We start from the raw sequence: 12,697 nt of genomic DNA, 5'->3' as shown, positions 1-12,697 counted from the left end.
GTCTCTTTCTGTGAACCTATTTTTTTTGATTTCGTCAATGATTATCATACATCAGCAGCACGAATAGCCTAGTGGGTCAGACTTATACGCACTGCTTTTAGCAATCATCAATACAAGGTATATTATATATACATATATATATATACACACAACCGACTATACATAACACCTGCCAGCCTCCCTCCCAATACCTGGTCCTGCCGCTCTTGACATTCGCTGCAGTGAGCTACCTTCCCGCTCACACACACACACACACACTTCCTCCCAAAAAGAAAAATAAAACAGAAATATACAACCCATCAGAACACCATCAAAAATGGTTTCTAGTATACAAGACACCGCCCTAGGCGCGGCAATCCGACTTGTCACCAAGAACAAACTGTTAAAATACCCCGAGGAACAAGACAACTTCAAACTCCCCACCCAGTGGCTCCGGCTCCTCGACGGTAATGTCGCCCGCGAACAAGATTCAGATGGCAGCCTCACCAGAGAAAAGACGGCCGAGGCGCGTTCAGGGTCTGTAGGCTCCGAGAGTAGCACGGCATCAGACGACGAGGAAGCTCAAGCGACGGCCGGGAGCAGCTCGGCCGCGATGCAAAGGGTGCAGTCCATACCCATCGTCCCCATGACCACGAGGTCGGGCGACATCCTCGTCGACTGGTACACGACAGACGATCCCGAGAACCCCCTGAACTGGAGCAGGACGCGAAAGGCCTTGGTCACGTCCATCTTGTGCATCTACACCTTTGTCGTCTACATGTCCTCGGCCATCTATACCACATCTGAACACGGCATCATGGAGGAGTTTGGGGTCAACGCCGTCGAGGCCGGTCTGGGCCTGGCCCTGTTCGTGCTCGGCTATGGCGTGGGCCCCTCGATCCTGAGCCCGCTGTCCGAGCTGCCCTCGGTCGGTCGCAACCCGCCCTACATCGCCAGCATGTTCATCTTCGTCATCATCTCCATCCCCACCGCGCTTGTCACAAACTATCCGGGCCTCATGGTGCTTCGCTTCCTGCAGGGCTTCTTCGGATCGCCGTGTCTGGCTTCGGGCGGCGCCTCCATCATGGACATGTACGGCGTCGGGCTCAACCTCCCCTACCCGATGATGGTGTGGACCATCTCGGCCTTTTGCGGCCCTGCCCTGGGCCCTCTCCTCTCCGGGTTTAGCGTCCCCGTCCTGGGTTGGCGCTGGTCCCTCCTCGAGATCCTCTTCGCCTCGGCCCCCGTCTTCCTTATCATGTTCGCCTTCCTCCCCGAGACCTCGAGCGACAACATCCTCCTCCGCCGCGCCCGACGCCTCCGTGCCCTCACACAATCGGACCGCTTCCAGTCCAAAGCCGAGATCGAGCAGAAGGAGATGACCTTTACCGCCACGCTCGCCGACGCCCTCATTAAGCCCATGGAGATCAGCATCAAGGATCCGGCCGTGGCCTTTGTCCAGATCTACACGGCCATCATCTACGGCATCTACTACTCCTTCTTCGAGGTGTTCCCGCTCGTCTTCCCAGTCTACTACGGCATGAGCGCCGGGCAAATCGGCCTCGTCTTCCTCTGCATGCTCGTGGCCGGCGGTCTGGGCATGGCCATGTACAGCTCCTACCTGGCCTTTTACATGCACCCGCGCATCCGCGCCCGCGGCGACCCCGTGCACGAGACGCGCCTGGTCCCGGCCCTGGCCGCCGCCTTCGGCCCCACCATAGGCCTCTTCATCTTTGCCTGGACGGCCCGCCCCGACATCCACTGGATCGCCCCGACCGTGGGCATCACCCTGTACGGCGCCTCGGGCTTCGTCGTCATGCAGTGCCTGTTTTGCTACATCCCGCTGTCGTACCCGCGCTACGCCGCGAGCCTGTTCGCCGCGAACGACCTCTGCCGCTCCGCCTTGGCCTTTGCCAGCGTCCTGTTTGCCAGGCCGCTCTTTGCAAACCTAGGCGTCGCCCGCGGCGTCACCCTCCTCGCCGGCCTGAGCGTCCTCGGCATCGTTGGCATGTGGGCCCTGTGGAGGTTCGGTGCCCGCCTGAGGGCCATGAGCAAGTTTGCCGTGTCCGAGTCGGATGAGATTGTCGCTGCCGAGCAGGAGAAGCAGTGAATATTGATGACAAAAAAGAGATGATTGTTCTTTTGGGGTGTTTTGACTTTTATGACTTGGGTTAATATGCTAAAGGAGTTTAGTGAGGAGTTTTGGTTTCACGGGCTTGTTGCGTCCGTTTTTGATCAGGGGCTGGAATGAAATAGAGAATTCATGCAAAGACGAATTAGAATCTAGACTATGTGTCAATCTTTTCTTTCCAACCTCGATTTGTTTGGGAACCGTTATGTGTATATGTTGGTTCGAGTCCAAGGCATCAGAGGACCTGATTCCGAGTATGTCTGGAGTAAAAGACCTAGGTCTGGAAGCATACGTTCGTCATGAAATAGAAGTCACAGTTTATCATATTCTAGGGTATTTATCAACGTACCAACGCCACCTTTCCACCTCCACTTAGCAGAGGTCAAGCGCCCCCAAAAACCCTGAAGAAAAAGAAGAAGGGTATAGGACAAACACTGATGAGGCACCAACACCCCACGTCATAAAGCAAAGTCAAGAGAAGACAAAAAATCAATATCAAAGTGTCAGTGCCATGAACCCAAGTGACCAATGGCGCGACACATCAGTAGAATGGGGTATCATTTGATTGGAACTCTTAACAGTAAAAGATAACCGAAGGCAATGAATGGTTGATGTGTGGTATAGGACAATCAGCGGCTGTGACTGTTTGGCATAAGATTGTAAAGCGGGTCGTTTGCATCCATGTGTCCGTAATTATTATCCGGCATGTTCATCGACCTATGCTGAGAGCCGTGTGATGTCGAGCTTCCTACGTGACTAGTCTCGTAGCCGCCGTTCACGGCTTGTTGAGGGTTGACAGCTCCTCTGTATCCGGCTGGATTGCTATTTGTCGCTGCGTATCCATACCATCCTTGCTGCTGCTGATGCTGGCTAGAGGTCGACTGTTGCTGCCGCCCATACGACTCATAGCTCTGCTGCTGCTGCGTCTGTTGTGTCTGTGGCTGCGAGTGACTCTGCTGGCGACGATGCTGCTGCTGCTGCTGTTGTTGCTGATGGTACGACGCACGAACCGAGCTTCTAGTGGCGTGTGGTGAGGCTGGCCGCACGTTGAAACCCTGCATGGCACTCGACTGCGACATGGGCGCTGTCTGGGCTGTACGGCTTGCAGTGCCTGTTGCTGAATTGGTGTTGTAGGACTTTGAATTGTGGACTTGTGTTGTGCTCGCAGACGGCCATTGGTTGCTGCTATTGCTGGTCGAGGACGTATAAGAATTCGAGGCAGGCTGCGTTACAGTGTTGCTGTAAGTTTGCGTTGTTGGCCTGTGAGAGGCGGCATTGTGACTGTTGTAATTCTCATACGGTGTGTAAGCCGTTGTGTTATTAGGAGCAGATTGACTGGCATACGAGGTGTGACTGGTGCTATTGCCAGTACTGCCGCCAGTTTGAATAGAGCCGGTTGATGTGAATGTATTATTGTCGTTGCTGCTGCTATTCCCATAGTATTGGGCGTGGGAATCCTGTGCAGTGGTACCCACAGAGGCGCCCACAGAGGAATAAGAAGCGGACATGGCCGATGGTCCGTAGTCTGAAGAGTTGCTGATAGCCGCAGACTGGTATTCCCGCGTCACCGCCGGTCGCTGGCTCTGTCTTGAGCTAGTCCTGGCCGGCTGGGATGTCTTCGTGGGTGGCGTAGCCTGACTTGGTCGTTGCATAGCGGCCTGAGACAAAGCCGCAGCTTCACGCAGCCCTTGACTGTGTCCCTGAGAGCCAAAGTCTGCCGAGTTCATGGATGTCCGGGACCTAGTTCTAGTGTGAGCCTGGTACCCATGATTCGCCTTATCTTGCACCTGTACCGGCTGCGTGGGCAGAGCAGTGTTGGATAAGTTTGTCCATGCGGTACTGTCCGGAGCCGGATGGTCTGCCACTTTGGGCTGGCTACGTTGGCCTGCAGGAAGACTCCGACGACCCGTCTTGGCAAGACCCGTGGCTTGATGGGTCGGAGCCGCTTCTCGACTTGGCCGTGGCGGTTGGGCCGGCTCTGCCATCACCACTTCCGGCACTTGAGGTGCATGGCTTGCATGGCTTGCAAAACCGGTGTTTTGGTGGTATTCCAAATTCGATGTACTCATGGTATGCTCTCTAGACTCCTCAACTGGTTGGGACTGGTAGCTTGATATGTTGTTGTCGGTTGCCTCAGTCTGAGTCTGAGCCTGAGCCTGAGCCTGAGTATCGGGCCAATCCGTGGCCGTGGTTTGCTGTCCAAAACCAGGAGATGGTAGGTCATCTGGCTCTTCCTCCTCCACTTCCGGAGGCGGTGCTGGAGCTGGTGGAGGCGTTGGTGCAACGACCGGTTCAGGTGTTGACTCAACATGCTCCTCTGACTTTGCGTTGCCTCTCGGGCCAGTGGGGATTTCTTCCCGATAATGGCATTCGATGTCTGCCATACGACATTGCTCGCAAGTGGGTTTAGTTTTGGAGCACTACACGTCCATTTTGATATGTTCATTAATAAAATATGCTTCAGACGTTGAGGATACAACTGGTGGTACCTTACCAGAGTCTTGGCATCTCGACAAGGGTCACATTTGCCACGAGTTAGCCTCTTCTTCTTGGTCCCACTTGGAGTTGCGTCTTCGCCAGACTCAGCACCGCCCAGAGACTTCTTTGCCGACTTTTTCTTCTTGTTCTTTGTTGTAGAGCCTGCAGTTTCGGCATCCGAGGAGGCCGCAGCGGCAGAGCTCGATGCTGAAGCCGGAGTCGATGGTGCAGGAGCACTTGCCTGTGCGTCCTTATTCGGATGTACGATCCTCAGCCTTTCGGCACCATATTTGACCAACATAGCAAGAGATTCCCGCTGAAGTTCAGGCGACTGATTGGAAAATATGTTGAACTGCTCTTCAGAAAGTGTGGCGGGGTCTATGCCACTAGCAATGAGTAAACCGTTGGCATGGTCACGCCTCCTGTCCGCCTCTCCAGGGGGGAGATCGAGCACATGAACGTTGACGGCAGATGTCTCCGTATTCGCACTATCTTGTGCCTCGACTACCGCTGGCTCCTTGTTAGCCGTAGCCTGAGACTTTTTCGGTCTTGGAGTCCGCTTCTTCTTGGTTGAGGGTGTAGCCTCAGTGGCCTCGGGAGCACCCTCAGCCACAGGAATCTCTGCTGGTGGCCCATCCGCCACAATAATGGATGCCTCTGTGGTCTCGCCTTGTCCTTCTGTCGATTTGGTGGCCGCCTTGCTCTTCTTTTTCTTTTTCTTGGCAGGTGTTGTTGTTTCGCCGTCGGTAGTCGGTGCAGCACGTTTATGAGCCAGCGCTGGCTCCGGGGGTGGCGTGAATATCTCAAAAAGCTCCGCCACCGTTTTGTGAAGTGGCATGTGGCTATATTTGACCTCGATTTCCATGCTGCTTCTCTTGAAATGAATTGTCAAAGAACCACGGCAGTCGAACGCTGGCCGACTCATCAGAGTAGCGTTTTGCCCATCCTTCCCGCTAGAGAGTCCAACTACAGGCAGCGTTTCCTTGGAATGCTGCCGCTTCCATACTTGTAGGGAGTCCTTGCAGATATATTCAAAGGTCCATCCGGATGATGCACGTGTGATGGTCCTAACGTTCCAAGACGAAGTGACCTCCCCGGGCGACGATAAAGCCCCTGCGATCTGTTTGGCGACGGCGCGTTGCAATACTGGGTCGTCCTGCGGCTGGTTGACGAGGGCATCATGGGTAGTTATCTGGCGCTGATACTGGCCGTTCCCGAGAGCTAGAACTGTCTGGTTGTGGCCGGCGAAGGGACGCGCCCCGCCGACCAACGACGCCGCACTTTCCAAGGCAGCATTCTCGGCCTCATTGACAACGACGAGGAAATGAGCTGTTGAAGGGAATTTGAATTTCGCGTCTACATGTTCTGCTTTCGTTTCGCTCGTTTTGGGTAATAATATCTCATCGAGCTGTTTGCGAATATCATCGGTCGAGTAGCAGACATGATGCGAACCGGCGGCCGCGTCGTCGTTGAGGAAAGCAAAGGCGTCCATGGTCGCAGCTACTTTGACTGCTGATCCAACATCTGTTGTCGTCGCCTTTGCGATGCAGCTAGGTAGATTCTTAGCTAGCTAGACATTTAATGATAGCTAGCACTGGCGGCGGTATCTTCAAGCCAATTCTTGAGGCTGAAGCTCCCATATCGGGACCGTCCGTCGGCTCTGTTCGAGGTTCAAAGAAGTGCGTCAATTGGTCCGCAACGCGCAAGTGGAGGCAGCGCGTTTGGGTCAGCGGCACTCACGTGGGGTACAACTTTTTCCCTTGTACACGGCACGGCCGGCAGACCAGCTACCCCAGCTTTGGTTTCTCCAAAAATCACACTTTAGCTCACGACAGCGGTCTTTGACTTTTTATCTTTTATTTTTTATTTTTTATTTTATTCCTGTTCCATCTTGAACACCTCGCAAATCTTAACTTCATAATGCTGATTACTATGTCTTTCCAGTATTGATCGTGCTTTTTTCCATCAGAAAATCTTATTTACACAGACTATGGATTATCACCATCCACTACAACTAGCACATAGTCTACTGTAGCTATCTCGTTTTACACGCCTCCTAATTTCCTAATTCATACCGACCCATAGAATTCGCAAACCAAACACCTACGCCCAACATGCATCCTGCACAGACCCAAACGCATATTCACAAATTCAGAAAACTTCCGATTTTCCTCTCAGTCGTACAGCATCATCCAGATCATTCACAGATTACCCTCGATCCACTGCTCCAGCTTCTCAACCAGCTCAGCCTTCTTTCCCACAGGACTGATGCCCTTGGAGGTCAATATGGCCTTGAGATCGGCTACTGTCATCTTGCCAAGATTATCTTGCTGATGCGCCGCCTTGAGCTGTGAATCACTCGTAGCAGCCCCAGATTTGGCCGACGTGGCCACCGCAATCCTCGATTTCTTGGCTGGTTTCTTCTCATCCTCTTCATCTGCATCATGTTCTCGCTTCAGTGCGCGCTGTCCCTGTGCGACCCTGGCAGCATCTTCGAGGTCCTCGTTGATCTCGGCGATGGCGCCACCCACGCGCTTCGCGATGGCCTTGAACTTGGGCAGGGTCGGGTCATCCCCTTGTTCAGGCACCTCCTCGTCGAGTGCGAGCGCCTGTAGGATCTTGTAGTGCCACTGCAAGGCCGGATTTGGATATCTGGCCGGGTCATAGGTTCCCTTTGGTAAGTGGAGGTTGCCTACTACCTTTCGCATCTTTGCCGTCAGCTCTTCCGGCGCCTTGATCATGTCCCTCTTGTCCGTCTCTCGGAGATCATCGGCAAAAGGGAGAGTGTATAGCCACAATCCCGCAGGGAGGAACTTGGTACCGGACTCTTCATCAGAAGGCCTCTTAGACGGAATGATAGCCACCAGCACCGGGTTAGCGTTTACACGCGCGACGAACCACGCCAAGCCAACTTTGTCGTCCTTGAGCAGCTTTTTCCACAGAGCCGAAAACACGCGGGTCGAACCGACATGATCCTCCTCTGCCGGAAATATGTACGTCGACTTCTTGATCGATGCCCATTTTGGAATCATTGATTGTGGCTTGAAACCAATTATACGAAGGACATGACCACCCCAGTCTTTCAGCTGCGCCGTCTCTTCGGGTGTAAGATGAATATAGTCTCCTCCAAATTTGTATGCCTTCTTCAGTTCCGACTTTTCTACTGTCCGTGAACTGTCGGACACCTCCATTTTGGTCGTTTCTGGCAAGGCAAGCTCTGCCTTTTCGCCGGCCGTATGTACCCACGTCGTCCGTGCTGGCTTTTGGACATGCAACGGGATGTAGCCCTTGACCGAGATGGTCAAACCTGGCGCCACTTCAAATGGAAGGTGGGAGAAATAAGCACGTTTTGGCGTCTGCTTCGAGTTGATGTTTGAGATGAGAGAGCTCAAAAGGTTCAGGCCCTCACCTGACTTGGCATGCTTAATCTCGTCTGCTTCTGCGGTTGGGTCACGGTAAATGATGTCCTGTACTTGCGTTAGGCATGATCCTCGTACAGAAGAGACACAAAAGCTCGGAGGCCCGTTCTTCTGCTCGTTTGTAGTAAAGGTTGATGGTGTTTACGGCGACTCACATCGTAAAATTTGGCCAAATCAAACTTCCTATCACCCTTACTGATGGGGAATAGCTCGATGATGACTCCAAGATCGTAAAGGTCCTTGGCTCGAACTGCAGCAGACGCCCGAGCTGCCTTGTCTCCCGAGTGTGGGTCGTCATTGTCGGTGATGATAAAGAGACGCCGAGAGCCAAAATTGGGCGCCTTGGTTGTAAAAGTTTGGTTGGCACAAAATAGCACATTTGCCATAGTTGCAGGTTCCTCAGACGGCACCAGAGCGCCATCTGGGTCTTCACCCTCCTCAACCAGGCTCCTGAGCATCTTGACATCCTCTGCTTCGGGTATGTCGAGATCCAAGTAAAGGTAGCAGTGCGGGTAAGATCCGCCACTGGAAACGTCACGCAGCTTTGTGCGTTCCGTATTGAAGAGTAAAATTCCCATCATGTCTTTTGGCGACGCAATGATGCGCTGCTGCATGATTTGGTTGGCGCATTTGAGTGCCGCGGTGAGAGGACTGTCGTTATCCGCCTTCTTGGAGCTGCTATGCTCGGGATCCTCCAGCATAGACTTGCTCACGTCAATGGCAAATAATATGGCGTCTTTCTGAGTTTTGTAGTCCTAAAATTTTGTCAGTATATGATATTAGAGCGGTATCTCCAGACGTCGTGAGTAACAAACAGATTCGTCCATTTCCTCGTCAGCTTCTACATCATCTTCCGCATCTTGACGGTATTTATCCGCAGCCATGATTGCGGCGTATCAGGTACAGTGTAACAGTGTAACTGTTTCCTTATATTTTGTTCTCTTCTCCTTGTTCAAATGAGTGATGTTCGATGAATCCTGAGTTGATATATGGATAAGGAAGCGGACGCGACCTACTCTAGGCAGCAACGCGGACCCTAGTCTTTGAAGCGCGCGGTCACGTGTTTCTCAGCACGATCGATCGGTCTCGTCGATCCTCGCTCGTTCGTCCCCTGTTCTTGCCTCGCTCGTCTGATTCGTAATGGCTGTCAATTGGCAGGGGAAGCTCCTCCGTAGTGGGGCGCGCATGGAAGGTCGTACCAATGCTCTGAGATCATCGCAAAGACGGCGTCTTTGACAATTCCGCCCCAAAAAGTGACTTTTGGAATTATCCCGGGCTCTCCGACAAGAGCAAAATCTGCCACAAATCCAACTGTCGTGGCGTTTCTAGGCTCTTTATTTACATCACAGAACTTTGTCTTGACAAGTCCGACATATCCTCTCAGGATCGCCGGTAATTACTGAATCGTTTTCAAGTGCCAGCTCAAGTACCTTACCTACCTAACTAGGTAGCTTTACCTGTTCAGCTTTAGCGACAGGAGGTTTTCTCCCACTGTGATCATACACGCAATAATGGTGGCGATGCGCCAACCAGCGAGGCAGCTTTGCCAAACGCTTTCGCAAACCGGATCATCTCGCTTTGCTGCCAATGGCCTAAGGACATTACCTTCGACGGCTATTCAGACCAGGGCATTTGCGACGCCAGTGCCCCCCGTCACGCAAGATGCCACAGGATCCAAGGGCCCAACGGCCATGGTCTTTCTGAACATGGGAGGCCCCTCGACTACCGAGGAGGTCCATGACTTCCTTCTCAGGCTTTTTGTATGCCAAAATCCGGCCATTGACAAAGTTTTAAACCTGTAAAACTAACGTACATTCCGGTGGCGCTTGTAACAGTCCGACGCCGACCTGATCCCCTTCGGCCCGTTGCAAAAGTACCTGGCGCAATGGATTTCGAAGCGAAGAACACCCAAAATCCAGGAACAGTATGCAGCCATTGGAGGTGGTTCGCCGATTCGTAAATGGTCCGAGCACCAGAACGCCGAGATGTGCAAGCTGCTCGACAAGATCTCTCCCGAGACGGCGCCGCATAAGCCCTACGTCGCCTTCCGCTACGCGAATCCGCTGACCGAGGAGATGTACAATCGCCTTTTGGCGGACGGCTTCGGCAACGGCAAGGGCGGTAGGGCGGTTGCGTTCACGCAGTACCCGCAGTACTCGTGCTCGACGACGGGAAGCAGCCTGAACGAGCTGTGGAAGTGGAGGCAAAGGCTCGAGGGCAAGTCGGCGGATGTTGATGGTGGCTCATCCGCGGCGCTCTCAAAGGTGAACGATGGCACAATACAGTGGAGCGTCATTGACCGATGGCCCGTCCATGCGGGCTTAGTGGAAGCTTTCGCCCAGAATATTGAGGCGAAGCTGGCTGAGTACCCAGAGGAAAGGAGAAACAAGGTCGTGCTGATGTTTTCAGCCCACAGTCTCCCTATGACTGTGGTAAACAGAGGTGAGTTTTAATTCTTTTACACGCTAGGAGTCGACAGACGATGGCGTATACTGACGGACTCACAGGAGATCCCTACCCAGCCGAGGTTGCGGCCACCGTCTACGGTGTGATGCAGCGATTGGGATTCTCAAACCCCTACCGTCTTTGCTGGCAGTCGCAGGTTGGCCCCCAGCCATGGCTTGGGCCTCAAACCTCAACTTCGGTTGAGGAATATGTTTCCAAGGGCCAGAAAGACATTGTTCTGATCCCAATCGCATTTACATCTGACCACATCGAGACGTTGTTTGAACTCGATCAAGAAGTTATTGGGGACTCTGGACACCCCGATACGGTCAAGCGCGTAGAGAGCCTAAACGGTAGCCAGGTCTTTATCAAGGCCTTGGCTGATATTGCCAAGGAGCACCTCCATAGCGGCCTCGCTTGCTCGACCCAGATGGGTCTGCGCTGCCCCGGCTGCAAGAGCGAGAGGTGTTTAGAGTCGAAGAAGTTTTTCGCCAGCCAGCAGGCGAGGTTCTCTGGTGCATGAGGACCGCCTGTGGGTTGAGCCTGCCTATCGGCATTTTCTTTTTTTTTCCCCCTTCTTTTTGTGATATACATCTATGTAAACATATTTGAACATTATAAGAAAAGCAGATCACCAATTGTCGGAATACAGGCAGGCTAAGACAAAAGTCTCGAGATCTCATGTACATTATTCAGTCGTGTGGACAAAACTCAACTGGCAGGTGAGTCGACCACAACATATACTCAGTGAACTGAACCTAGGGAAATACCGACTGGATTTGCAGCTTGGCGCTGCTTGCTTCCATAGTTGGAGATGAGAACGCCGAGAAGCTCGTAGAGAGTGCCGGCTAGTAAAAAAATGGCGATTACCTGGCCAAAAGTCCACTCGCTCTCCTCGGCAGCCACCTTGTTGGCATTGATCATTTGCTCCAGGGACACGATGGCATAGATGGAGAAGGCCAAATACGCCACGACGCGTAAAAACTCTGATACATAATCGTCTTCCCCAGCGTCCATGTTCGAAGCCGCCCCCGAGTTCGGTTCGGTCCAGGCAATGCTGCAGTGACCGCTCAAGCATGAGATCCCATTCCTATTTCGATGAATTCCCACACCTGACCCGTCACCCGCGCGCCGCCGACTCGCCCTGCAGCAAAGCGCCAGGCCCAACGAGGGAATGCCCAGTATGAGGAGCATGACAAAGGCACCCGGCCCCACGGCGAGCGTGGCCAGGGCGACGTAGCGAAAGACGGGGTCGACGGCGCGGACCCTGACGCCAAAGACGACGTACACGGTGAAGGCGTTACACTCTGGCTGTGGGCCGAAGCTCGGGGCGTTGACCCAGACGTAGATGTTGAAGGCGACAAAGACTACGACGGCGGCAGCGATGATGACGGCGTCGACGACGTGGCGCGCCATCTCGTTACCGCGGTACAGGCCGCGAGAGGCCAGGTTTATGCCCAGCAGGGCCAGCATGTGCAACACGACGACGGCGTGGAAGAGCGTGAGCTGGCCCTGAAAGGTCTGCACGACGGCCGTGCACAGCAGCGACAGGCCCTGCAGGCTGAGCGCGGCGACAGTGCTCCGGGAGAAGTCTTCCGAGTTGGCCCGCTCGCGCACGAGGATCTTGACCAGGTAGCTGAAGAGCTTTCCGGTGAGGCACAGTGCGTATATCGATACTCTGATCTGATATTATATGAACAAAAAAAAGAAAAAAGAATTGGGTTTGTAAGTGTCGGGTACGGCGGTCCGAACGACTGGGATGGCAGGTTTTATGGAACTTACACCAACGCCGCTGACATCCGCATTCGCTGCTATTTCGCAGCCGGCTTCTGTCGAATCCATGGCTCGTAGTCGTCTGGCTTGTCCAACATTATATAAAACCTACCGCGTTGATCCAGGATGTGCTACACCATGATTGTTTCATTCAAGATTGTCGGTCTTCAAGTCATACGCATGAAACTCTGTCCAGGAAGGCGTATAACCTACTCAAATCTGATTGTTCCTGAACGTGTTTGGATTTGGTAACAATCAGAACCGTGAGACGCTGACCACCTTGGTATCGCTCAGACTTAAATACAACGTGGACAGAAAAGAAAAACAAAAGCCCTCCAAGAAGCCCGACCCCAGCCTGACCTCGCTGAACCACTCTTCCTTCGCAAAGGGTAAGACGGCAGGGTAAGAGATTGCAGCAGCAGCAGCGGCGGCGGCAGCAGCTGAACCTTTGACATTATAGTTTTGCACCAAT

General features: G+C 53.3%; 5 protein-coding genes across 5 annotated transcripts; 2 read left to right on the top strand and 3 right to left on the bottom strand.

The window, feature by feature from the left end:
- Window positions 1–316: 316 nt before the first annotated feature.
- PgNI_03992 (uncharacterized protein) lies at window positions 317–2,089 on the top strand (the record flags this gene model as incomplete). Its single annotated transcript, XM_031124044.1, has 1 exon — window positions 317–2,089. The coding sequence occupies one exon, from the start codon at window positions 317–319 to the stop codon at window positions 2,087–2,089; it is 1,773 nt and encodes a 590-aa protein (XP_030983771.1).
- Window positions 2,090–2,739: 650 nt separating this feature from the next.
- Window positions 2,740–6,212, bottom strand: PgNI_03991 (uncharacterized protein; the record flags this gene model as incomplete). Its single annotated transcript, XM_031124043.1, has 2 exons — window positions 4,605–6,212; window positions 2,740–4,530 (listed from the first exon to the last, which is right to left on the bottom strand). The coding sequence occupies exons 1-2, from the start codon at window positions 6,078–6,080 to the stop codon at window positions 2,740–2,742; spliced, it is 3,267 nt and encodes a 1,088-aa protein (XP_030983770.1). The 5' UTR covers window positions 6,081–6,212.
- Window positions 6,213–6,544: 332 nt separating this feature from the next.
- Window positions 6,545–8,978, bottom strand: PgNI_03990 (uncharacterized protein). Its single transcript, XM_031124042.1, has 3 exons — window positions 8,823–8,978; window positions 8,163–8,762; window positions 6,545–8,055 (listed from the first exon to the last, which is right to left on the bottom strand). Exons 1-3 carry the CDS (start codon window positions 8,889–8,891, stop codon window positions 6,790–6,792), a joined length of 1,935 nt encoding a protein of 644 aa, XP_030983769.1. The 5' UTR covers window positions 8,892–8,978; the 3' UTR covers window positions 6,545–6,789.
- A 135-nt stretch (window positions 8,979–9,113) lies between these two features.
- PgNI_03988 (uncharacterized protein) lies at window positions 9,114–12,612 on the top strand. The gene is made up of 3 exons (XM_031124040.1): window positions 9,114–9,767; window positions 9,843–10,449; window positions 10,515–12,612. The coding sequence occupies exons 1-3, from the start codon at window positions 9,519–9,521 to the stop codon at window positions 10,973–10,975; spliced, it is 1,317 nt and encodes a 438-aa protein (XP_030985026.1). The 5' UTR covers window positions 9,114–9,518; the 3' UTR covers window positions 10,976–12,612.
- PgNI_03989 (uncharacterized protein) lies at window positions 11,197–12,294 on the bottom strand (the record flags this gene model as incomplete). Its single annotated transcript, XM_031124041.1, has 2 exons — window positions 11,197–12,135; window positions 12,235–12,294. The coding sequence occupies 2 exons, from the start codon at window positions 12,292–12,294 to the stop codon at window positions 11,197–11,199; spliced, it is 999 nt and encodes a 332-aa protein (XP_030985025.1).
- Window positions 12,613–12,697: the final 85 nt, after the last annotated feature.

The sequence above is a fragment of the Pyricularia grisea genome (genome assembly GCF_004355905.1).
Source record: "Pyricularia grisea strain NI907 chromosome Unknown Pyricularia_grisea_NI907_Scaffold_2, whole genome shotgun sequence".
Lineage (NCBI taxonomy): Eukaryota > Fungi > Ascomycota > Sordariomycetes > Magnaporthales > Pyriculariaceae > Pyricularia > Pyricularia grisea.
This window is presented reverse-complemented; position numbering and strand designations above follow the sequence as displayed.